We start from the raw sequence: 27990 nt of genomic DNA on the forward strand, positions 1-27990 counted from the left end.
GCATGTTGGAGTGCAGTGGCGTAATCTCGGCTCACTGCAACCTCTGCCTCCTGGGTTCAAGAGATTCTCCTGCCTCAGCTTCCTGAGTAGCTGGGATTACAGGCATGTTCCATCACACCAAACTAATTTTTATTTTTAGTGGAGATGGGGTTTCACTCTGTTGGCCAGGTTGGTCTCAAACTCCTGACCTCAGGTGATCCACCTGCCTCAGCCTCCCAAAGAGCTGGGATTACAGGCATGAGCCACTGCCCCTGGCCTAGATTTCTTAATTTCTTATAATGAATTAGTATGGACTTATATGTGAATCATTTTAGACTTTTTTTTAAACACTGTTTTGATTTTCAAATTGCATTATTCTGTCTTTGAACATTAACAGTGAGCCCTTTTTGAAAACTCTTTGACTTGACCCTGCTGCCTCTTTAAGTCCTTTACTCAGTCAATCAACAAACATTTGCATACCTATTGTGTACCAGGTCCTCTTCTGAATGGTGGTGACCGTTTTGAAGAAAACTACCTAAATCCCTGTCCTTGTGTGTGGAGCTTCTATCTTAGTGGATGTAGATAAATTTATAAATATGTCAAGTGAATCACTTGTCAGCCTCTTGGCTAAGAATAAAGGTAAATACACCAAGTGGTGAAATATGAAGAAATATGAGTGATATGAAGAAATGCAAAGCAGAACAACAGGCCAAGAAGAAGTGACAATCTGGTTGGGGCCATGAAGGGAAGTGACTGCTCTTTTAAATAAGGTGGTCAGTAAAGTCCTTTGGACAAGATGGCATTTGAATAGTCTTAAAGGATAGGAGAGGTATACATTCCAGACAGAGGGAACTGCAAATGCAAGAGCTCTGAGGCAGGAACATGCTTGACTGCTCCAAGGAGGCCAGTGTGCCTGAGAAGAACGAGTGAGGAGGACAGTGGTAAGAAATAAGGTCAGGGGCCGGGTATGGGGGCTCACGCCTATAATCCCAGCACTTTGGGAGGCCAAGGTGGGTGGATCACAAGGTCAGGAGTTCAAGACCAGCCTGGCCAACATGGTGAAACCCCATCTTTACTAAAAATACAAAAAATTAGCCGGGCATGGTGATGCACACCTATAATCCCAGCTACTTAGGAGGCTAAGGAAGAATTGCTTGATCCCAGGAGGCGAAGGTTGCAGTGAGCTGAGATTGTGCCACTGCACTCCAGCCTAGGGGACAGAGCAAGACTCTGTATCAGAAAAAAAAAAAAAAAAGAAAAGAAAAGAAAGAAAAAAAAGAAAGGTCAGAGAAGCCATCTCTCCAAGTGTTCTCTCCTCAACCAAACCATGACTGTACCCTTCCCAGTGTCTCTTGCATTGTCTCTCAGCCCTGCCTAATCTTAATTCAGGCCTTAACCATCCTTGTTTTGTTTATCTGAGACTGTCTACTATGACACTTCCCAAATAGATTTGCTCAATATATGTCTGATAGCATTTTTAGTTACTTTTCCAGAATATGTTTTCCTGGCTGGCCCCTCAGTGAGCACCTAATGGAACATGTATCCCTGAATTTCATTTTCTGTAGCATTACAACCTCTGGTATGAAATTTTGTGATGAGAAATAAAGTTACATTCACACACAAATTTGACAGACTAGACCCCTTTTTTATTATAGCTTAATTGGCACATGGTTCACTGAAGATACACTTTACTTGTACATAGGCTTGTAAATAGAAAAATACATTGATGCACAAAAAATATAGTACTTCAATACCAAACTTAAATGATTTCCAAAAAGAATACAGGTTATTTCAATAATTAAAGGTGGCTCTTGTATGTGCACTGTATCATGTATACACTTAATTGTATGATATGTTTAAGGCCAATGGAATCTATAGCTAACTACCCATTAGGTCTTGAAAACTGAAACATGCAAACATTCTTATTTTTATGTTTAAAGACATTTAATGTGTTATTCTAACACAAATACACCATACAAAATATGCCCTGATATATAGCTTTAAAATGATGTTGTACTCCACTGAAGTGTTACGGCAACTATAGAAGGCACTGCTGTGTGATTATGATCCTGTTCTTGAAATAGCTAAATCTTTTCCTCACTAGCATATACAATCCAAATGCACAGGTCTCAGTGACTTCTTTGGAATTTAAAAGAAGCTTTCATTTCAAGGATAGAAATATGTAAAATTTTACTCACCATGGCTAACTTTGCTATGGGAGTAGTGGAAGGAAAGTGGCAAAAAACACAATAGGTTTTTTCATTATACTTGGATTTTTCCTTGTTTAAAAATAAATTTAGGGGATACAAGTGCAGTTTAGATACATGAGTATATTGTGTAGTGGTCAAGTCTGGGCTTCTAACGTAACCATCACCCAAATATACTTGTACTTTTCTAAATACAGTTCTGCCAAATATTTGCCAGCACAAAATACATTTATTGTAATTCTTTATTTAAATTATAATGAGTGATATTTCTTCCTAAATAGCCATTAAGATCTCTGAAAATTTTGATCTACTTTATTCAAACCACTTTAATAAATAAGACTTTTCATCTAAATGAAATACCTTTGAATTTTATAAAGACTTCCATGAAACATATATTTAACCCACCTTTAATTTGGTATGAAGACACTTTGGCAACGTAGCAGAATACGTGAACTTGGCAAGACCCAGCAAGTACAGTAAATGCTCACGAGCTCAATGAAAATTATAGGCTACAGAATACTTCATTTTTCTTTTTTTGAACTACAGTACAAATATAACTGCTTCAATATGTACATCTATCTTCCACCAAATACCAAACAGGCATTTTATGCAATTGAAAACTAATTCCTTCAATTCCATCAATGGAAAAGCAAAACAAGTTGCAAATATCAACAATACAGAGCCTGCTGGTAAAGAGAGAGATGAGTAATTTACAAGTGAATTAAGCTGCAGCCAGAGAATGCCAGATCAAAATTATAAATATGAAGAAAAAGAAACTAAATATTTACTCATCACAAATAACTCAGCATAAGCACCAGCTATGTTCAGATGCGGCAAGCACATAGGCCAAGTATAAATGTACAATCACAGTGCATTAAAGCCACAAAATCTAGTTCCCTGAACCTTCAGTCAACCCTTCACAGCAACGGGAATATAGCAGGAGCCAGAAGTCCCACTTCAGTTGCTCATATTACATTAAGCCACCCTGCCACCCCCAATCCCTTTTCCACCAACAAAAAAGTCACCATGAGTGTACAACTGGTCAATGCAGTTTATCCAAGGTCTATAGATACAGCCATAATTTGTCCTATGTTCATGTTAAATAGAATGCTTACATAAAATTAATACTCAAAGACATTGGGCTGATGTGTATGTGTATTCTTATTTAACATGCAAGTGGCTTTAATGGCATTTTAGAAGGTCACCTATGGCATGAGTCTTTAAGTCTTGATCCAAGACTGTGGCCGTTTTATAATTGCATGTAAGATCTTAAATGTAAGACTCTGGCCTACTTACATTAAAGCAGATAACAGTACCCTCATTCATTCTACGTAATAAATACACTCTTCCGTGACTGCAAAATTCTGAATCCTTTAATGATTTACTATAACAGGCTACGGTTTTATAAGGCACTTTTGGCTCTGAAGTAGTTATCCTAACTCTCAGGCTGAATCTTAAAGAAGTATTTACAAAGCTGCAACAAATTGATTCTAAAACCAGACGCTTTACTGGTCTATTGGGGATGGCGAGAAGCAGTCTGTACACAATGCCCACTAATCTCTCACTGTGCCACCTATCAATCACAGAGAAGATCCCAGGCATGGGCCATCTGAACTGCTATGTCGCTTACTCGACTTCTCAACAGCCACATCCCCCTTTCTCCTTTTCTTCACTTAACTGATCCGCAGAGGCATGACCATTTGATCGCACCACTCCTTCAGGAATCCAGGACTTGTCCACACACCGTTCCATTCGCTTCATTATCAGGTCCAGAAGCATCTCAATTGCTTGGCTTATGTTTGTCCCATTGGCAGCACTAGTTTCAAAGTAGGGGATTCTGGAAGACAGACAACAAAGGTAACAACATGTGGGAAAGGACAGTGACCTTTGCTCTTGATAATTCAAATTAGAGGACAGAATACAAATACACAAGATGATAAACATTTTACCACCCCAGAGGACATTAAAAAGTGAAAAAGACAATAAAATAAACTACACTGCATTCCTAGTAGATATGCAAAACTGGAAATTTTAGACTCTCCAAAATATCAATTTTCACAAGGCTCATGCCCCCAGTACTCTGGTAGGCTGAGGTGGGCAGATCACCTGACGTCAGAAGTTTGAGACCAGCCTGGCCAACATGGGGAACCCCATCTCCACAAAAAATACAAAAATTAGCCAGGAGTGGTGGCCTATATCTGTAATCCCTGCTACTCAGGAGGCTGAGGTTCAAGAATCACTTGAACCCGGGTGGCGGAGGTTGCAGTGAGCCAAGACTGCACCCCAGCCTCTGCAACAGAGTAAAACTGTCTCAAAAACAAAAATCAATTTTCATTTTTGTAAAGGATTATATCTATGCAACATATATTTTACTAATATATCTTGATTTACTATAAAAAGATTTTTAAAAGATATAAAAAGGTATAATTTAGAGAACTAAATCTGTTTTCATTTAGGTTTTGGAGGTTTTTTTTGTTTGTTTTGTTTTGAGACAGAGTCTCTGTCACCCAGGCTGGAGTGCAATGGCATGATCTCAGCTCCCAGGTGACCTCCCAGGCAACTAAACTCCCACCTCAGATTCCTGAGTGGCTGGGACCACAGGTGCACATCACCACAGCCAGCTAATTATTGTATTTTTTTGTAGAGACAGGGTTTTACCTTGTTGCCCAGGCTGGTTTCAAACCCCTGAGCTCAAGCTACGTGCCTGCCTTGGCCTCCAAAGTGCTGGGAATTCAGGTGTGAGCCACTGCGCCTGGCCTAGTTTTAAGAACTTAAATTTTGATGTTGGAAACTGGCTAGCCATGTGCAGAAAGCAGAAACTGTCCCCCTCCTAACACCTTACACTAAAATTAACTCCAGTTGGATTGAAGACTTAAACATAAGACCTAACACCATAAAAGCCCTAGTAAAAAAACCTGGGCAAAACCATTCAGGACATAGACATAGGCAAGGACTTCATGACTAAAACACAAAAACCATTAGCAACAAAAGCCAAAATGGACAAGTGAGATCTAATTAAACTCCAGAGCTTCTGTGCAGCAAAAGAAACTATCATGAGAGTGAACAGGCAACCAACAGAATGGGAACCAATTTTTGCAATCTACCCATCTGACAAAGGGCTAATATCCAGAGTCTACAAAGAACTAAAACAGATTTACAAGAAAAAAAACAAAACATTCGAAACTGAGCGAAGGACATGAAGAGGCACTTTTCAAAAGAAGACAGATTTGAGGCCAATAAACATATGAAAAAATACTCATCATCACTGGTCATTAGAGAAATGCAAATCAAAAACCACACTGAGATACCATCTCACACCAGTTAGAATGGCAGTCATCAAAAAATCTGGAGACAACAGATACTGGAGAGGATGTGGAGAAATAGGAATGCTTTTATACTGTTGGCGGGAGTGTAAATTAGTTCAACCATTGTGGAAGACAGTGTGGAGATTCCTCAAGGACCTAGAAACAGAAATTCCATTTGACCCAGCAATCCCATTACTGGGTATATATCCAAAGGATTATAAATTGTTCTATTATAAAGACACATGCACACATATGTTCATTGTGGCACTGTTCACAATAGCCAAGATCTGGAACCAACCCAAATGCCCATCGATGATAGACTGGACAAGGAAAATGTGGCACATATACACCATGGAATACTATGCAGCCATAAAAAACGATGAGTTTGTGTCCTTTGTAGGGACATGGATGAATCTGGAAACCATCATTCTCAGCAAACTGACACAGGAACAGAAAATACTACATGCATGTTCTCACTCATAGTCGAGTGTTGAAGAATGAGAACACATGGACACAGGGAAGGGAGCATCACACACTGGGGTTTGTTGGTGGGGTTAGGGGAGGGACAGTGGGGGTGAGCAGGTTGGGGAGGGACAACATGGGGAGAAGTGCCAGATGTGAGTGACAGGGGGATGGAGGCAGCAAACCACCTTGCAATGTATGTACCTACGCAATAATTTTGCATGATCTGCACGTGTACCCCAGAACCTGAAGTACAATAAAAAAAAAATTGATGTTGGTATCAAAGCTGTTTAAATTTCTCTATATGAAAAGTAAAACTTGAAAACTTTTAGAAGAAAATGTAAGAGACTGTATTTTTGACATTGGGATAAAATGACTTCATAATATAGCTACAAAGCTCAAACCACAGAGAATAAGTTTGATAATCTTGACAATGTTAAAATTTAAAACTTTGGTGCCACAGCATATATCATAAGCAAAGTTTAAAGATGAGTTACAGGCCAAAATACATGGTGTTTCATGTAACTTGCAAATGGATTAGCATCCAAAAAAAAATTCCTCAAATGAATTAAAGTAATAAACAAGATAATATGAAAATAGACTAAGGATATGCACAGGAAATTCTCAGAAAGAAATTACATTTATGAAAAAATGTTCAACCTCATCCAAAATAAGGGAAATGCAAATTAAAATAATGTTGTATTAACTCACACCCATCATATTGGCAAAAATATTAAAATCTCCCAATATCAAGTATTGCCACAGAGAAGAAAAGAGGAACTTGTGTTTACTGCTTATGTAAGTACAAACTGTTAAGACTACTTTGGAAAATAGGATAGTAATATCTAGGTGTAAAATTGAAATAGGCATGCGCTATGACCCAGCAACAGCACATCTGGGTATACATCTAAAGCAGAGCCAAGGCATGTTGATGGGCAGGAAGTGAGTTATAGGGATACCTGAGACATCACCACTCCTTCAGTCCTTAGGACAACTGAGAACGTCTTAGGGCAGCCAGAGTCCCTGAACCAGTCTCCTCCAACCTTGAGCAGCCTTATCTATTTATCCCAGTGAGCTGTACAAATATTGTCATTTTCTGCAGGTGGCATGCTATGGAAAACATTGAGAAGCCCTGTCCTGGAGCAGCACCATCCAATAGAACTTCCGATGATGACAGGAACTTTCCATATCTATGCCATTCAGTATAAGAACTACTAGCCACATGTAGCTATGGAGCCCTTGAACTGTGGCTAATGCAACCAAAAACCTGACTCTTTTTTTTTTTTTTTTTTTTTTTGAGACAAGGTCTCATTCGTCACCCAGACTGGAGTGCAGTGGTGCAATCTCAGCTCAAAGCAAACTCTGTGTCCCTGGTTCTAGTGATTTTCGTGCCTAAGCCTCCCAAGTAGCTGGGACTACAGGCATGTGCCACCACTCCCAGCTAATTTTACTACGTTGGCCAGCCTGGTCACAAATCCCTGACCTGAAGTGATCTGTCTGCCTCACCTCTGAAAGTGCTGGGATAACAGGCATAAGCCAACACACCCAGCCAAAAAACCTGAACTTTTAATTTTAACTTAAATAGTTACATCTGACTAGTGGCTATCATACTGGATAGTGCAGCCCTAGAAAAGCTCTCATACATGTAAACATGGCATCATCTAATGGAATAGATACTGCAGTACTATTTGTAATAGGGAAAAATTAACCTAAATATCCATCAGTGAGTACATGGATAAATAGTGATATTTTTATACAGTAAATTATACAAGGTTTAAACTGTATTGATATGGCAAAAATTAGACATTGAATTTAAAAAGCAACTTGTATGATACAAGATCATTTATATAAAGAACACAAAATTATTATACATCGTTATAAAAAAGATATCTATGTAGTAAAAATATAACTTCTTGGACTAGAAATATATAATTTTTACTGTTTTAGCTGAAAGTAACAGAAAATTATGGCTCGAATTGGCATGAGTCACAAGTAGGAATTTATTTTCATGCATAATGAGCACAGAACTAGAGTTTCCAGTGTTAATTTGCTTGCCAAACAGTAGAAACAAAGAACGTAAATTCATCCCGTCTTTCTGTTCTGCCAGCCTCCACTTGTCAGCTTTGTCCACAGTCTGACTCTTGTCATGACCCCAGAAGCTAAAACATTCCAAGCATCACATCTCGACACGCCAAAGTTCCAAGAAAAAAAAGACTCTTTCTTCCTCAATGTGCCTCCCTCAGGAGAGAAGAAATCTTGCCCAGAAGTCCCTGGCAGACTTTCCCTCCTGTCTCATTGGTCAAAACTGTATCACTTGCCAATGCCTAAACCAAACTCTGGCAAGAGGAATGGTATACCACCATCACTGGCTTAAAGCAATCAGTCTGCCTTAGCTGGGGTCTGGCACCTGCCTCTCTTAAGTAGCATATCCTCTAGAAGCAAAGGTAAATAGTTAAAGGAAATTGGGATTCTATGAAGAATGGCATGGATATTGTCTAGGCAACCAATGACATCTGCTATAGGAAGTAGACATACTGTGGTCCCCTCTGAGGAAGTAGGAAGGATAATGGAATCAACAAGGAATTTTAAAATGGGCTTCAACTGTATCTGTAAGAAATTTTAATTTTTTATTCTGCATATAATCATCTGTGAAATGGGAATATTGTGTACCTGAATACAAAAGTGTTTATATTTAGTGAATCATGCAGGTAAAACATATAGTATTGGGTAGCTGAAGAAATAGTATTTGTTATTTTTTCCTTCCATTTTACATGACTTATTTACCAGCTTGTTTCAATTCAGGCAAGCCAGAACACTCTAAAGAGAATATAAAAGAAATCCCTGCAGTAAAAAAAGGGGGAAAAGCTAAAAAAAAAAAGAAAAAAGTTACAGTCCAGAAACCTCATCTAATAAAATAGCATGTTGCAAAGGTTGAATTTACCCATTTTTTTTTCTAGTTAGTAGTTTGGAGATCAGTATTCTGTGAACTAAACACTGAGAAGAGATTTTCTATTTTGTTTTACAAGAGGTATGAGGACGTGTATAGGAAAACAGGAAGAGCCTGCCTGCTTGCTTCTCTGTCGTTTATTAGCTGAATGACATTGGTCAGACCACCTAACTTTTCTGGGCCTTCCTTGCCACAGGCCTGCTTTAAGAATTTTTTTTAACCTAATGATTCCACCAAAAAAATGGTTAGAACTGATAAACGAACTCAGTAAAGTTGTAGGATAGAAAATCAACATACAAAAATCATTAGCATTTATATACACCAACAGGGAACAATTTGAAAAAGAAACCAAGAAGGCAATCTCTTTTACAATAGCTACAAAGAACGTAAAATACCTAGGAATCAATTTAACCAAGTAAGTGAAGCATCCATATAAGGAAAACTATAAAACACGGATGAGAGAAATTGAAGAGGACACCAAAAATAAAAATGTTTCATGCTTATAGATTGGAGGAATTAATATTGTTAAAATAACACTTCCCAAAGCAATTTACTGACTCAATGTAATCCCTATCAAAATATCAATAATATTCTTCACAAATAAAGGAAAAAAACCCCTCAAGTTTATATGGAACCACAAAAGACCCTCAATAACTGACACATTCTTGAGGAAAAAAGCACAAAACTGGAGACATCACACTACTTGACTTCGAAATTTACTACAAAGCTATAAGAACCAAATTAGCTTGGTACTGGCATGAAACAGACACATAGATCAAAGGAACAGAACAGAGAACCTGGATATAAATAACCAGAATATGTAAGGAGCTCAAATAACTCAATAGCAAAAACAAATAATCTGTTCTAAAAATAGGTAAAAGATCTGAATAGACATTTCTCAAAAGAAGACCTGCAAATGGCAAACAGGTGTATGAAAAACGTGCTCAATATCAGTACTGAGAGAAAGGCAAATCAAATCCAGTTAATGATTTTATCCAAAATATAGGTAGTAACTACCGCCCCCCAAAAAAACAAATACAGGCAATAGTAGATGCAGGTGAGGATGCACAGAAAGGGGAACGCTTATACATTGTTGCTGGGAAAGTAAGTTAGTGTAACCACTATAGAGAACAGTATGGATGTTCTTAAAAATAAAACTAAAAATAGAACTACCATATGATCCAGCAATTCCACTAATATATATGTGTATATACATATACATATATATATATATATGTATATGTATATATATATTAGCTGAAGTTTTCCTGTAAGTTTTATATTAGTTTTCTTTCTTTGGGGTATGGATAGGTAGATAGATCTCTATCTCTCTATATATAAAAGATATTTGCTATCTGTACTTTATGTTTACTGCAGCAATAGTCACAATCGCTGAGATCTGCAATCAATCAAAAGTACCCATCAATGGATGAAAGAATAGAATATGGTTTATATATACAACGGAATTTTATTCCACCATAAAAAGAATGAAATCCTGTCATTTGCAGCAGCTTGGATGGAACTGAAGATCATTATGTTAAGTGAAATATGGCAGACACAGAAAGACAAATGTTGCACGTTTTTACTCATACATGGGAGCTACAAAGATGGATCTCATGAAGATAGGGAGTGGATTGGTGAATACCAGAAGCCAGAAAGGGTAGGAGGGAGTGGAGGATGAAGAGAGGTTGGTTAATAGGTACAAATATGTGGTTCGATAGAATAAATAAGACATAGTGTTAGATGGATCAGCAGGGTGACTGTAGTTTACAACAATCTATTGTATATTTTGAAATAGCTAGGAGAGAAGAATTCAAATGGTATAAAGAAGAGACAAATATTTAAGACTATGGCTATCCCAAGTACACTAATCTTTACAAATTATATAAAACTTATAAGAAAACTTCAGCTTATATACACACACACACACACATTAGTGGAATTGCTGGATCATATGGTAGTTCTATTTTTAGTTTTATTTTTAAGAACATCCATACTGTTCTCTATAGTGGTTACACTAACTTACTTTCCCAGCAACAATGTATAAGCGTTCCCCTTTCTGTGCATCTACTATTGCCTGTATTTGGTTTTTTTGGGGGGCGGTAGTTACTGCCTATATTTTGGATAAAATCATTAACTGGATGAGATGTAATCTCACTGTAATTTTGATTTGCCTTTCTCTCAGTACTGATATTGAGCACGTTTTTCATACACCTGTTTGCCATTTGCAGGTCTTCTTTTGAGAAATGTCTATTCAGATCTTTTGCCTATTTTTAAAACAGATTATTTGTTTTTGCTATTGAGTTATTTGAGCTCCTTACATATTCTGGTTATTTATCCCTCATCAGATGGGTATTTTGCAAATATTTTCTCCCATTCTGTGGGTTGTCTCTTCATTTTGTTGTTTCCTTTGCTGTGTAGCAGCTTTTTAGCTTGATGTAATATCATATGTCTATTCTTGTGTTGGTTGCCCGTTTTGTGGTCTTATACAAAAAGATTTCGTCCAGACGAATGTCTTGGAGTGTTCCCCAAATGTTTTCTTCTAGTAGTTTCATAGTTTCAAGTCTGACATTTTTTATTCATTTTGAGTTGATTTTTATATATGGTGAGAGACGGGGGTCTAGTTTTCCCAGCATCATTTATTTAAGAGAATATCCTTTCCCCATTGTTCTTAGCCCCTTCATTAAAGATGAGTTGTCTATAGATGCATGGATTTATATCCAGGTTCTCTGTTCTGTTCCTTTGATCTATGTGTCTGTTTCATGCCAGTACCAAGCTAATTTGGTTCTTATAGCTTTGTAGTAAATTTCGAAGTCAAGTAGTGTGATGTCTCCAGTTTTGTGCTTTTTTCCTCAAGAATGTGTCAGTTATTGAGGGTCTTTTGTGGTTCCATATAAACTTGAGGGGTTTTTTTCCTTTATTTGTGAAGAATATTATTGATATTTTGATAGGGATTACATTGAGTCAGTAAATTGCTTTGGGAAGTGTTATTTTAACAATATTAATTCTTCCAATCTATAAGCATGAAACATTTTTATTTTTGGTGTCCTCTTCAATTTCTCTCATCCGTGTTTTATAGTTTTCCTTATATGGATGCTTCACTTACTTGGTTAAATTGATTCCTAGGTATTTTACGTTCTTTGTAGCTATTGTAAAAGAGATTGCCTTCTTGGTTTCTTTTTCAAATTGTTCCCTGTTGGTGTATATAAATGCTAATGATTTTTGTATGTTGATTTTCTATCCTACAACTTTACTGAGTTCGTTTATCAGTTCTAACCATTTTTTTGGTGGAATCATTAGGTTAAAAAAAATTCTTAAAGCAGGCCTGTGGCAAGGAAGGCCCAGAAAAGTTAGGTGGTCTGACCAATGTCATTCAGCTAATAAACGACAGAGAAGCAAGCAGGCAGGCTCTTCCTGTTTTCCTATACACGTCCTCATACCTCTTGTAAAACAAAATAGAAAATCTCTTCTCAGTGTTTAGTTCACAGAATACTGATTTCCAAACTACTAACTAGAAAAAAAAATGGGTAAATTCAACCTTTGCAACATGCTATTTTATTAAATGAGGTTTCTGGACTGTAACTTTTTTTCTTTTTTCTTTTTTCTTTTTAGCTTTTCCCTTTTTTTACTTCAGGGATTTCTTTTTTTTTTTTTTTGAGATGGAGTTTCACACTTGTTACCCAGGCTGGAGTGCCATGGTGCGATCTTGGCTCACAGCAACCTCCGCCTCCTGGGTTCAGGCAATTCTCCTGCCTCAGCCTCCTGAGTAGCTGGGATTACAGGCACGCCCCACCATGCCCAGCTAATTTTTTGTATATTTTTTAGTAGAGATGGGGTTTCACCATGTTGACCAGGATGGTCTCGATCTCCTGACCTCGTGATCCACCCTCCTCGGCCTTCCAAAGTGCTGGGATTACAGGCTTGAGCCACCGCGCCCGGCCTCAGGGATTTCTTTTACATTCTCTTTAGAGTGTTCTGGCTTGCCTGAATTGAAACAAGCTGATAAATAAGTCATGTAAAATGGAAGGAAAAAATAACAAATATTATTTCTTCAGCTACCCAATACTATATACTTTACGTGCATGTTTCGCTAAATATAAACACTTTTGTATTCAGGTACACAATATTCCCATTTCACAAATGATTAAACTGAGGCAGAGAAAGATGAAAGCATTTCACAATGCTAGAAAGTAGTGGAGTTAGGATTTGGGTCCACAGTCAATTCCAATGCAGCCAGCTTAACCATAGGCTCTACTGGTTCTGAACTAGTATGAGGATTTCCAAAATAAACAAATCTTACGCGCCGCACAAGAAAAAAATGCTGGCTCTGGAAAGTAATCAGAGGTCACTGGCCAAGTTTGTCAACAGTTTTGCCATTTACCAACTCCAGACTATATTTCTGGACCATACACTTGGAGATATTCTGAATTCTACAGCATCAAGTACCTCAAGATCATCAAATCTTAAGTATACATTTGTTTTATTATCCAAAGACCCATGGTACAGGTGTAATTTTTAAATAACTCAAAAAGCATTGCTTCAAAGCTGTATTGCTGTTTATCACATAATCTTGAGAAATCAGTCTTTCTGTCGAAGTCAGCCTTTATACATTTGAGATGGTCTTTGCCACAGGATTAATCAACTGACAAATTCATCTCGCTTTTCAACAAAGCAGTGAAAGTTCTTCAACTATTGACTTCATTGCCACTATTTGTGAGGAATCTAACCAAAATGCTCTTAGATGTAAAAACAACAAAACAAAGTTGTTTTATCATTTCAGGGAGCACTGCAATTGAATTCAGCAAAGTATTTCTTACAATTATTAGAACTTTAAAGTTCTCCACGATTTCTTTTCTTGAAGAAGATTTTTGTTTTTCTGTATTCTCATAGCATGTTAACACTACATCAGTGACTCTGATTACAGTTTACCTTCTTTTATTCTTTCTTGGCTAGTGACAGCTTCCATATGAGAGCTGTTCAAAGTTTTCTTTTTTAACTTATTAATGCATTTACAGATCTTCTCAGAACTCTTTCACTTCTGATGTTACTAAGAAGCAAAGACTGGCAGACTGGTACCAGTCTGTGGCCTGTTAGGAACCAGGCCACACAGCAGGAGGTAAGCAAGGGGCCAGCGAGCAAGCAAAGTTTCTTTCTTTTTCTTTTTTTCTTTTTTTTCTGAGATGGAGTCTTGCTCTGTTGCCTAGGCTGGAGCACAGTGGCATGACCTCTGCTCACTGCAACCTCCACCTCCTGGGTTCAAGCAATAGTCCTGCCTCAGCCTCCTGAGTAACTGGGATTACAAATGCATACTACCACGCTCCGCTATTTTTGTATTTTTAATAGAGACAGGGTTTCACCATGTTGATCAGGCTGGTCTTAAACTCCTGACCTTGTGATCTGCCCACCTCAGCCTCCCAAAGTGATGAGATTACAGGTGTAAGCCACCGCACCCAGCCTGCAAACTTTCTTATGGCTGCCCCCCATCACTCGCATTCCTACCTGAACTCTGTCTCCTGTCAGATCAGCAGCAGCATTAACTTCTCATAGGAGCACAAGCCATATTGTGAACTGCACATGTGAAGGATCTAGGTTGCACTCTTCTATGAGAATCTAACGCTTAATCTGTTGCTGTCTCTTATCACACCCAGATAGGACTGCCTAGTTGCAGGAAAACAAGCTCAGGGCTCCCATAGACTCTACATTATGGTGAGCTGTATAATTATTTCATTATGTATTGCAATGTTACAATAATAGAAATAAAGTGCACAGTACATGTAATATGCTTAAATCATTCGCAGATCACATCCACCCCACTGATCCATGGAAAAATATCTTCCATGAAATGAGTCCCTGGTGCCAAAAGGGCTGGGGACTACTGGTTTAGAGGATATATGTGTAGGGACATAAGGCTATTTTTCCATTATGATTCGTCAGTAATGCTGGTAATGCTGTCTTATTGTTTGATAACTTACTCCAGGAGGTGATAAGGCCTTGCAACTGAATCTCTGCAATTCTGTTTTAGCACAGGTATTAAAAACTGGTTGAGAAACTATCACCTCATTTGAGTGTTTATCCACCCACCTGTGAGTTCTGCAAGGCACAGTTGTGCCACTAACTCTATCATGCTCATGTTCTATCATCCTTTTGTTTGCTGACTCTAAAGGATCTTAATAAGAAAAAAGTTTGTTGGAAAAAACGATATCGTCCTAGCAGTTTTTAAACCTTCTGCTCGCCTCTTAGTTATTTTCAATCTTTTTTCCTCCATCTTCATCAATCACCTTGCCCACAAAATGAAGATAACGCGTCCCCACTAGTCACATGCAATATTTGATTAACAATTTGAAGAGTCAATCCTTTGTGATTGGAGTCAATAAGTATTTACTTATCAAGAATCTATAATATTATTGAGCTAAAATCCTGGGGATAGTTTGTGATGCTGCCATTGTTACAAGAATAGAATTTCAGAATGAGATTTTTCAAAATGTAAATAGTTACCTTTTCTTCATTATGATCTTTCTCAATTATATCCATTAAAAATCAATTAATGTCCACAGAACATTTCTTATACTTAAGGAGAGGGCTTGACCATTCTATCACCTTTTGGAAATATATTACATGAAAAAGCAGTTGAAAAACTCAGATCTCCCCCAACAGAATAAATTGGAATTTTTTTTAAAGTAATTGAGCAGTAAGCTTTTTTAAAATACTAAATCACAATAATGTCTATGTCATTCTGGAAATTCTCTCAAAATCAGTTATAAATAACTTTAAAACTTGAGTCTCCAGCCTCATTTGATTCCTTAATTTTCCTTCGCAGATCCTGAAAATTACTTCATCATCATTTTTTAGGAATAAATGAGAAAACATAGTTGAAAGTATTTTGAAAACTATAAAACCTATGCATGGAAGTTACTGACAGCATGGATCAATGGTTAAGAGTCATACCTCACCTGTAATCCCAGCACTTTGGGAGGCCAAGGCAGGTGGGTCACCTGAGGTGAGGAGTTCAAGACCAGAAACCCCGTCTCTACTAAAAATACAAAAATTAGCCAGGCAGTGGCAGGCACCTGTAATCCCAGCTACTAGAAAGGCCGAGGCAGGAGAATCACTTGAACCCGGGAGGCGGAGGTGGCAGTGAGCTGAGATCATGCCACTGCACTCCAGCCTGGGCAACAGGTGAGACTCCATCTCCAAAACAGTCATAACTTCGGGAGTCATGCTGCCTGGATTCAAATCCTGTTACCACATCTTACGACTGTGATTCTGACGAAAGTTTAACCTCTATGCCTCTGTTGCTTCATGTGTAATACCAAATAATATCAGTATCTTCTGTAAAGATTAAATGAGTTAACATTTAAAGCACTTAGATCAGAACCCGACACACAGTAAAAACAATAAATGTTTCCTATTTCCAACACAGAAATGGGTTAGGTTATAAAAGTTTGTAATTTTGTCATTTAAAACTAAGAACACAGCTGGGCTCAGGGGCTCACACCTGTAATCCCACCACCTTGAGAGGCGGAGGCAGGCAGATCACCTGAGGTCAGAAGTTCAAGACCAGCCAGGCCAACATGGTGAAACCCTGACTCTACTAAAAATTACAAAAATTAGCCAGCCATGGTGGGATGCACCTGCAGTCCCAGCTACTAGAGAGGCTAAGGCAGGAGGATCTCTTGAACCTGAGAGGCAGAGGTTGCAGTGAGCCAAGTTAGTGCCACTGCATTCCAGCCTGGGCAATAGAGGGAGACTGTCTCAAAAAAGAAAAACAAAAACTCAGAATACATCATCACAAAAAAGCAATGTCACCAGCAAATGGTAAACATTAAACTCTCAAAAGATCTGTGTGTAGGCTGGGCGTGGTGGCTCACACCTATAATCCCAGTACTTTGGGAAGTCAAGGCAGATCACGAGGTCAGGAGTTCGAGACCAGCCTGACCAACTTAGTGAAACCCCGTTTCTACTAAAAATACAAAGATTAGCTGGGCATGGTTGTGCAGCCTATAATCCCAGCTACTCAGGAGGCTCAGGCTGGAGAATCACTGCAACAAAGTTTGCAGTGAACCAAGATTGTGCCACTGCACTCCAGCCTGAGTGACAAAGGGAGACTCCATCTCAAAAAAAAATCTGTATTGTATGCAAAAAAAAAAAGAATAAAAAATAAAAATAAATTCACACTCTAACCCACGAACATTGGTTTAATCCACAATGTAGCTGATTGATAATTCCGCTCTAATTCTGGTTCCTGGGACCATGCTTCCCTACATCAGAGATGCTGCGCTCAGACCTGTCCTAGCCAAAGTGCTTCATTCCGCAAAGCATTTGCCTCCCTCACTCCTCATCAAACCCCTCACTTCCCAAGCAATCTTGATTAAATGCTGTAAGACAATGGATCTTAATCTACTGATTAAAACTGAGGTATAAATGATTGATGCTTCTAGCAGAGCTGTGGGCTACTATCCAAAGTTTATTAATTAAGAAAATATTTAGTGTAATTTCAAAGTATGAGTTATAATTTTTTAAGTTACTCATGCTAAAAGATGTACGATATTAACACGACATAGTTTAGATTTGTAACTCCAAATTCAAATAACAAACTTCTTTCGATTAAAAGTATATTTTCTTGCCATTTGTAAACCTCTAGGTCATAGAACCATGAGTCAGGTTAACAACTTAAAAATCTGTAATCATTCAGAGTTTTCTGAGTAATTTGAGGCAGTAAGATTTTCATTTCTACAGAAATAAGTGAACGCTAGAGTCAACTCCACTCTCAGCTCTGTGCCAGCGGTGTATTGAGCTGTAGTCTCATCTAGCAAACTAGATGAGAACCATAGAAAAGACCCTGAATTAAGACTTTCTTTCCATAAGAAAATGATGTCCCCAGCTGGATGCGATGGCTTACCTGTAATCCCAGCACTTTGAGAGGCCAAGGCAGGTGGATCACTTGAGGCTAAAAGTTTGAGATCAGCCTGGTTAACATGGTGAAACCCGGGCGGATCACGAGGTCAAGAGATCGAGACCATCCTGGCCATGATGAAACCCCATCTCTACTAAAAATACAAAAATTAGCCGGGCGTGGTAGCATGCGCCTGTGGTCCCAGCTACTCGGGAGGCTGAGGCGGAAGAATCACTTGAACCCAGGCGGAGGTTGCAGTGAGCTGAGATTGTGCCACTGCACTCCAGCCTGGCGACAGAGTAAGACTCCGTCTCAATCAATCAATCAATCAATAAAATAAAAAATATATATATATATATAAATTGGCCAGGCATGGTGCATGCCTGTAGTCCCAGCTACCGCGGAGGTTGAGGCAGGAGAATCTCTTGACCCCCGGAGGTGGAGGCTACACACCTTGGTACAAGCCAAGATCACACCACTATACTCCAACCTGGGCAACACAGGAAGACTCCAACTCAAAACAAAAAAAAAAAAGATGATGTCCCAGATACAGAAGTGTGCCTCGTGCTTACATCCACACAGCTTGCCCAAGGGCATTGAAAGTCTAGGGGATACAATTAGAAACATTTTTATGTACATATCTTTTTTTTTATTTTTTTAATTTGGGGCACCCACCATGGCACCCAGTCTTTTCCACGTATTCTTAACATTCACTTCTAGAAGAAGTTTAAACTATTTTATCTGAACACTTTTATTGAGTATTTTACATTTTTAAAAGTAATATAAAGGTATCTCAAAGTCTGGAGCTGGGGAGGAAACTGAGGATAAAGAAAGAGGGATGTTAACATTCTGGGTTCTAGAGCCAGCCAATCCTATCTCCACTTCCAGCTCTGGGACCTTCGCCTCTGCCTCCGACCTAGAGGTTGAACAAGTAACAGTGGTTCATGAAGGATGGTGAGGAGGAAAAAAGATAATAAATGAAACATGCTTAGCAAAAGCCTAGCAACCAGCAAGTTCTCAAAAAGTGTTAAGTTACTGGGATTTTTTTCTTCTCTCAAAAGTATTCTGCTTTTCCTACATTTACACAAAAATTTAGTATCCTAAGCTGAAATTCAAGGGGCCAGGTGCAGTGGCTTATGCCTGTAATCCCAGCAGTTTGGGAGGCCGAGGCGGGCGGATCATCTGAGGTCAGGGGTTCCTGATCAGCCCAGCCAACATGGCAAAACCCAGTCTCTACTAAAAATACAAAAATTAGCTGGGCATGGTGGCATGTGCCTGTAATCCCAGCTACTCGGGAGGCTGTGGCAAGAGAATCACCTGAACCTGGGAAGCAGAGGTTACAGTGAGCCGAGATCATGCCACTGCACTCCAGCCTTGGTGACAGAGCAAGACTCCATCTCAAAAAAAAAAAAAAAATTCAAAACAATGTATTGCCCCCGTTTTAACCATAGAAAGACTGATATTGTTCCTTCTCTCCACACGGTGGTGCTAATGTAGCACCACCATGGAGCCATATTGCCAAACACAAAAACATTCAAGGCTGCTAATCGTGACAGCAGTCTAAGCGGTCACTTAAAGGCCATCTGGAGTAAATGCAGACCAATAATTATTATAGTGTATTTTTCAAAAACAGATTAATCATAAATTTTCAAGTAAAAAATTTAAGTAAACAGATTCATATCAATGAGAGGGGCAGATCATTTGCAGTTTTTCACCAAGATCTTTCTCGTGACATAGGTCAGCATCCCGATTTCTTTTCTGATATTTATTCTCACAGAACTAGAAGTGACAGCAAGTATGTTTGGTGGTTCTGCCAAATGGTTCTAGCTATTTGGCTCACATGTAGATCTAGAATTATGAAGAAACGTCTCACTAAAGCGAGAAGTGAGTTTCGCACTACTACTTTTCATAGCCTGTTGGATGCTAATTGAGCAACATTTTCAGGAACCGGCTGGTATGCTGACTGTTTGAACCCAGGAGGTTGCAGCAGATGAAACCCAGATCCTCTGCTGAATTAAATGGAGCTCTGCAAATCAGTCCTATATGTTTGGCTATGGCTTATTCAGTACTTTTCAAACATGCCCAATGATACATCACTAAGCTATTACTCAAATCAAGAAAAGATGTAATCAAGTTTGTAAAGAATGAAACTATTAGAGATCAAGCTAGTTATACCACATTTCATCTAGTTCAAACTAGGGAAGACACTGTGCATGCTGTTGTTGAACTAAGCTACTTGAAATCCCTGAAATGATCCATATTGATATTAATGTTGTAAATAAATATTTTTAATTCCTCTTTCAGTCCAGATCTCTTGAGCATCTTCCTCAGCAATAACCAGCAGCCTTCAGTAGGGAGAACAGCATTGTAAATTTGCTGCCCATTTGTTTGCACGGCACATGAAATACGTACATTCAGTTGTCATTCTCAGTTCATATATATATATATATATTTTTTTTTTTTTTTTTTTTTTTTGACAGGGTCTCGCTCTGTCACCCAGGCTGGAGTGCAATGGTGTAATCTTAGCTCACTGCAACCTCTGTCTCCTAGGTTCAAGCAATTCTGCCACCTTGGCCTCCCAAGTAGCTGGGACTACAGGTAACCACCATCATGCCTGGCTAATTTTTGTATTTTTGTAGAGATGAGGGTTTCACCATGTTGTCCAGGCTGGTCTCAAACTCCTGAGCTCAGGTGATCCACCCACCTCGGCCTCCCAAAGTGCTGGGATTACAGGCATGAGCCACAATGCCCGGCTTTAGATCATATTCATATTTTTCTCCCTTTCCCTCAATTCTGAATCAAGAACGAATGCTTATTATGACCACCAACTATTCTCTGTGAATAAAGTGTAGACAGACATTTCAATGCAACCATATTTAGTCACAAAGTGAAGCCCTCATCTGCTCCCTTGTGGTTGGTGCTCCCTTAGTACCAATCCCAGTGTCCCTTCCCAGTAAATCATAGGTGATGTGATTAACTGTGTGGGAAAAAAAAATCTTCTCTCTTTAGCATAGATTTTCCAATGAGAAGTCGTTGAGCATATTTCACTCACTCGTGCATAGCACAAGTAGATAACTGGTTCATATCCTGTACAAGAATGACTTTGTCCAAAGAAAGTATCTGCTAGCATGTTCACCTGTCAAGTAAAATGTCTGCTAACATCCACATTTGATAGGAACCGAGAATTTACACTGGTGTTCTCAAAGTGTTGTCCTGAACCAGCAGCGGCAACATCTGGAAACTGATCATCATTATAAATTTGTGGGCTCCAACCCAGACCTATTGAATCAGAAAGTGTGGCACGCAGTGTTCCGGTGATTCTGAAGGACACTGAAGCTTAAGATCTCATTGTGTCTTCTACAAGAGGAATGCTGCCAGTATTTCATTCTGCTTTCTCATCTATTTGTCTCTGACTTTGTAGCGGTCTTTTTAAAGTGTTTCAGCAACAGTGTGAACTGTAATCATTTGGCTGGCAGGAGTACAAGTTTGAACGACTTTCTGTTTTGCTCTCTTCTCTAACTTCATTGACAGCATCACTCAATATAATACCCTGGAAACCATCATGTCGCACTTGTTCCAGGAAAAGTCAATTGGTTTACCAGAGAGATCACTTTGATTTGTTAGGAGGCATCCTAAGAGCTTCATATCACAATTTAACCAAGTTTTGCAGCAAAAACAAACAAACAAACAAAAAAAACATGGAAAATTAGGGGTAAACAGACTCTTAGGCCACTACAAATTTTTTGCTGCTATTCATCATGCATACATTTGCCTTTACATTTTTGTCTGTTGCATGAAGTCCTCATTTTCAAATGTACTTGTCCCAGTATATATAGATTAATATTCCATATTCGCACTGTAGAGTTATTAGGCTTCCAACGTTCTTCTGAGACATGGTGTTTCATTCTTGGAATGTATGTCTATTCCAGAGTCAGTGATCTGGTTTTGGTGTTATTTTTTTGAAACAGAGTTTTGTTCTTGTTGCCCAGGCTGGAGTGCAATGCTGCATCTCAGCTCACTGCAATCTCTACCCCACCAGGGTTCAAGCAATTCTCCTGCCTTAGCCTCCCGAGTAGCTGGGATTACAGGTACCCGCCACCACACCCAGCTAATTTTTTGTATTTTTAGTAGAGACAGGATTTTACCATGTTGGCTAGGCTGGTCTCTAACTCCTGATCTCAGGTGATCCACCCGCCTTGGCTTCTGAAAGTAGTGGGATTACAGGCGTGAGCCACCGTACCAAGCACAATAATAACCAAAAAAATGTAAATTTATCAGACAACGAACAAATTATATGAGGATATGCCATAAACTTTATCCTGTTTTCTGACTGTTAGCACATGGATAAACTAAACAACGTGGTCCTCTAGTGCATATGAAACCAGTGTAAATGTTATAATTAGACTAAAACAAAACATCTGTGAAAAAAATCATTAAATTTATATGCCAAATTCGTGAAATGCATGTGAACCAAATTGCTCCATCATATTTTCCTCTGAAAGTGCCAAAGAGCCTACCGAACAACACATTATGCTTTCTGTCTCCTAAGGGACTCTGTTTCCAGCCCTCTCCTTTCTTCAAGAGTTTCAATCATTATCTGCTAAAGCCTCTCTTCTCATTTTAACTCAATTCAAAAACTAAAGATTGAGCTCCTCCCTATGAAATACTCCATATCCATCGTGACCTGAGGACAAGTGGAAAATGGTCCCTACATTCCTCAGTTACCCCATAAGGCAGAAGGCAAGGTTAGGCTCTGTGATACCAGACAGACTGTGGAATCCTGAGTACCAGGGCACAGGAAACAAGCAAAGGGCTGAAAAAGCCCACAGGGACAAGAAGTCAAGCCTGACTCTTCCCCAGTACTTGAGAATAAACTTGAATGTGCTTGTTGATCTAGCTAACTCCTCTACCTGCCTTTTTGTTTTGTTTCTTTTCTTTGCATTTACTGACATACTTCTCAAAAGCATGCTCTAGATCCATGGTTTCCATTGCTTCATCACTTACTTCCTCCTTACCCGTTGCAACATACCTCACAGTTCAACACTTCAGCATTCTCCATGGTATTTGATCTCTCCGTGTTTCTTTTCCACTACATTATATGAGTGCCTCTCAGGGGAGCAGGAGTGCATTTCAGAATGGCTGGTAAGGCTCTGTCAACCTCCACCTCAGAATCACCTAAGATACTGGTTCTCAAGCATTGCACATGAAGATCATGTTCAGGCTTTGTAACAAGTAAACTTGGCTAGGCTAAACAACGTTTCCCAGAATTCCCTTTCTGGTTAGGGTGGACCAAGAAAGACATTTGGGGGCAATTTTGGGGGTGAGAAGTAAAGCAACATCCATTTCATAGCCCTCATACATTGTTGCTTATCTGCTGGCTCATCATGTTGGCATAAATCAGCAACCAGACCTGTACCTGGGCCAGGTGAATGTTGTTAGCCTTGTGACAAAGGGGCCCAGTTTCTGCAGGACACCCACACCATCTAGGTCAGAGGCAACAGGAATTTCTACAGATTTTAGTCCATCGTCATGGGCCCCAGCCGGTTCTTACTTTTTCCATCCATCCCTCACTTCACATCCTTCTCTTCCGGTCTGCCTGTCCTGTCCTTCAAGCTTCAGCATCAAACACAAAGACAACACCTTACTCCTTACCCAGCTCCCACAATTCCATATGCTCAAATTCCTGTAACAGACCCCTTCATGTGTAGGTATGCTCCTTCAATTGAACCCTGCCTGAGAAACTCCTCCAGACGAATCAGGTCTGACAGTCAGAGGTGACGCCCAGACATGAGCATGTGTTAAAAGCTCTCACATGGTTAGACAGCATCCGCCGTAAGTTAAAAACCTCTACATCCCATTGCAAATCCTTGCCAGAGTAAGCCTACAGTGGAGGGGAATCCTTAGCTGAGCTAGACCTGTGAAAAATCTAAAATCCTGCCCTACCCTATGTGTTTTTCCTGATTTATTCTTCCTTTTCCTTTTTCACAAATCCAGCCTCTGCCCACCTCCCAGCCCACTGCAACCTCTCAGTCTTTCTTCCCTCCCCACCTACAGCTTCTAGAATGATCTGGAAAAGTAAACATAATATCCTTCCATGCTCAAAGGCTTTCAGCAACTCCTTGTCCGTCAGGGATCAAATCTAATCTCCTTATCTGATATTCAAAGCTCTCCAGAGTCTGGCTTCTTCCTACCTGGCCAACCTATCTTCCCTCTTCCTTCTTAGTATAAACCCTACCAGCTTTCTGAACCTCCATCAACCAAAGAAAGAATCAAACAGTGATTGCACAATGAAAAGGAAAACGCCTTTCCTTGGCCTCCTTGGATTCTGCTAACCACCAAGGCCACAGGCCGGGTAACACCCAGTGCAACCTCTACATCATCTCTTCTCAATCCACTTGCTGCCTTCCTCTTTTAATACCAGTAAGGGTTAGAATTTACATACGGGTTCTCATTGTATGAGAAGTAGAAAGAAAGTAAACTACAAATTCCTTTTAGAGGCACCCTTAACAATTTAATACTTTAATGTAGCAGCTGACCACTTCTTTCATGTCCAATTCATGCTGCTGCTGCTATGATCCTATTCCCAGAACTGAAGGACAAAGAGAGTATCTTCCCAACTCTCCATCACAAAACCAAAGACTAAACCAAAGGAGATACCACACTCCTCGCCCAGTGAGGGAATGTGTTCTCTTCCGGGTCCACAAGGGGGCATAGTTTTAAAGGTAAGAATTTCCCAGCACATGCTCCCCTCCCATCTCTCTCCATCCAGGAGATTTAATGGTTTCTGTTTGAGCTCCTGAAGAAACTAAGAGTCAATCACTCCAGGGGAAGTTCTAAGGAACTCCTTTCACTGGCCTGGGGTCTTAGAGAAGTGGGGGTTCCCCCCAGGTTAAAAGTCCCCTTCTTCACATCCCTTCGGACTCCATGATTGAGTCCCCTTCTAGGAACACTCCCTTCGTGGAAGCCGTCTTTCTCTCCTGGATTTCCCCTCTGGGGTGCCCTTCCCCACTCTCGTGGAAAACTGTCTTCCCCTCTGAAACTCCATCTCTCTCTCTATTCCCTTCCACTCAGTGTGGAAGCTGCTTTTCTCTCCTGGATTCCGTCTTTCTGGATTCTCTCATTCAGTGTGAGAGTTAACTGTTTCTTTCTCTCTCCTCCTATTTCTCTCTCTCTTTAAATAAAATCACTTTCTACAAATACTTTTGACTCCAACATTTACTGCGCACTGCGCCATGGTCCCCTCTCTCATTCTTGGGAGGGCAGGAGACCGAGAACCTGGAGAAACATCCTCTCAGGGGAGCTGAGGGCACCCTGAACCCCTAAACCCCAACATTACACCAGCATAGAAATTTCAAAACCAGCACCTAGTCTGCAATAACCAATAAGGCCTTCTTATATGCTAGCGTTCTCTACAATAATATATGAACTCGCTTTGAAATTTCCTTGCTCAAAATAGAGGACTTCCTTACCTTAGGAGTCTCCTATTTGCATCTTGGAAAGAAGGCTTTACACACTTAATGCATTTGCACTCAAAGTTGCCAAAGTCTCTCTGGGCCAGCACAGTGGCTCAAAACTGTAATCCCAGCAGTTTGGGAGGCCAAGCGGGGTGGATCACGAGGTCAAGAGATCGAGACCATCCTGGTCAACATGATGAAACCCCATCTATACTAAAAATACAAAAATTAGCTGGGCATGGGGGCGTGCACCTATAGTCCCAGCTACTCAGGAGGCTGAGACAGGAGAATCGCTTGAACTCAGGAGGCAGAGGTTGCAGTAAGCCAAGATTGCACCACTACACTGCAGTGTGGTGACACAGCGAGACTCTGTCTCAAGAAAAAAATTTTAAAAAAACTCTCTGCAAATGCCAAGAGCTTGAGAAAATGGAACCAAAGCACTGAAGGAAGCCCTTGCCACATGCATTTCTGATGGGCCTATTATCATATAATATAAAAAGGAGATATTCAACACGTCCAAAGGCCTATGGCTGAAGTTTTGCTTTAATTTTCCACTTTCGTCTTTTTCATTACCATTCACCTGCTAATGTTTATATTGAAAATGTTTTCTCTAGACTTCACAAAAATACTCACCCATATTTCTCTGCAAGTGCTCTGGCTTCCTCCTCTTTCACTACTCTCTGGTCCTCCAGATCACTCTTGTTTCCACATAGCACTATATCTGGGTTTTCACAATATGCATGCATCTGTAGCTGGCCTATTCATATAGAAAAGTTTATTATACGAAAATAATAATGTAAGTGTATGATCAACAAACAATACATGCCAAAGTGCTTTGAAGACCGTAATGTACATACAGATACTGGGAATTGACAAAATGCTTTCAAAGCATCAATAGTTTATCCAAAAGCTGAATAGTTGGGGCAGAAATATAAAACCATTCCTGTTCTTCAGCACATACCCTGGTTTATTGCTATCAGAAAGTTTATAAGAGAATGTGCTAACTCTCAAGTGTGAGAGCCCACATGTGCACATACACATGCATGCACACACACACAAAACACCTTTCTTTTTTATGAAAGCTATTTGAAAAGAAACTTGGAGGTGTTCCTAGGGTTTATTGCTAATCTTAAAACTGCTTTTATGTGTTTTTTTTTTCTCCATAGCAATGACATTTCTAAAAGAATTGTTTTTCTCCAAACTAACCTATTTCTATCCAAAATGTTTTTTACATTTTTCTATTATCATAGGGCAGAATCAATCATTCAAGACAAACAAGATACAGACTTCAATGAGGAGAAAAGGCCCAGATAAACAGTAAATGATTCTGTCACCAGAATCAAGTGGAAGCAGAGGACTATAACTCTTATCCACAGCATTTATTTCACCTGAAAACAGGCACAATTATAAAAAGCAATTGACTCAAATAAAAGAACTTCACTAAGCTAAACAGTTCAATCTTTCAAAGTAGGAAAGTAACGCCTCATTTCTTAATCATCACACCCCAGAATAAAATTAAGGGCCTGAACTTTCACAACAAGACATACTTCAAAGTTTATGGCCTAATTTATTTTTCATCATGGTTAACCAGAAAAGTGTGGACATTTTAGTTCCTCATTCGGAAGTTGGGTTCATTATATCTTCTTATCATGAGGAAATCAAGTAGGCAGGTGTTTACTGAGCATTAGCACAGGCCTGATACTCTGCATGGATTTTCACAACAGTTCTTTGCCCTCATAAGGGCAACTGGGGTAATAAGAGCCACAGAGGAGAGACCAAACTGTGTATCATTTCATGAAGAGCCATGCCCTTTCTTTCCTCCAGGTCGTTACACATGCTGTTCCCACATCATTGAATACTTAACCACAACCTTCCTTCAGACTTGCTTCATGGTTACCTCATTATTTTTCGGTTCTCCAGAGTGGCTCTGTGCTCTGTGTAACGCCTTCTAAGGTGTTACAAGCCCATGCCATGGCTATGAGCATGAACTCAGGATCCAGTGTACCTAGGGTTGAATCCTGGCTCTGATATTTATTAGTTATGTGTCCCTAATGAAGTGATTGGACTGCCTCAGTTTCCCCATATGTAAATGGGGATAATAATAATACTTTATATAGTCAAGGTAAGGATTAAAATGAATTAATTCAGTGATTCTGTAGGTAAAGACTGTGAACCACTAGCCCTAGCATAACCTAAGAATTGTTGGCATACAAGTCTCAGGTCCCACCCCAGATCTACTGAATCAGGAATGCTGGAAATGGGGCTGGAAATCTGTGTTTTAAAAAGTCCTCCAGGCAGCTGAGATGCACATTCACATTTGAAAACTACTAACTTAATTTATTAAAGCATTTAGAAGAGCATGTGTAAGTATCACCAGTAATTATGGTTAACAGTATTTATTTTGGGCAGTCTAGAAAGTGCAATGATTGATGATTTCTTTTTGTTGCATTTTTCCTACTTTTTCTACTAAGACTGTGCTTATCTAAAAAGTAAATTAGTTATTTTAAAAACTTCACTTAGATAAAAGTCATATACATAAATAACTACAATCTGATACTGGATGTAATAAGAACCCTATAAACAGTATAAAATGTAACGGGTTAAGAGGACAGAAAACATCTAACACAGCTAAGGTTATCACAGAAAATATCACAGAGGCCATCTTTGCTTGGTTTCAAAGAATAAGCACAATTCTAGTTGGCTAAAAAATGCGGGTGGGTTGGCCAGGTGCGGTGGCTCACGC

General features: G+C 39.4%; 1 protein-coding gene across 7 annotated transcripts in view; it reads right to left on the minus strand.

The window, feature by feature from the left end:
* Nucleotides 1-1603: 1603 nt before the first annotated feature.
* Nucleotides 1604-27990, minus strand: part of RAB27A (RAB27A, member RAS oncogene family) — an 80751-nt gene continuing 54364 nt past the window's right edge. For all 7 annotated transcript variants that reach the window (XM_009005473.5, XM_078334255.1, XM_003733929.6 and 4 more), the window contains 2 exons: nt 25881-26004; nt 1604-4023 (listed from right to left, as the gene is read on the minus strand). In XM_009005473.5, coding sequence (XP_009003721.1) covers nt 3825-4023; nt 25881-26004 — 323 coding nt within the window. In that variant the 3' untranslated portion in view covers nt 1604-3824. The remainder of the gene's footprint in view (nt 4024-25880; nt 26005-27990) is intronic.

This window comes from Callithrix jacchus, chromosome 8 (assembly GCF_049354715.1).
Source record: "Callithrix jacchus isolate 240 chromosome 8, calJac240_pri, whole genome shotgun sequence".
In the NCBI taxonomy this organism is placed as follows: domain Eukaryota; kingdom Metazoa; phylum Chordata; class Mammalia; order Primates; family Cebidae; genus Callithrix; species Callithrix jacchus.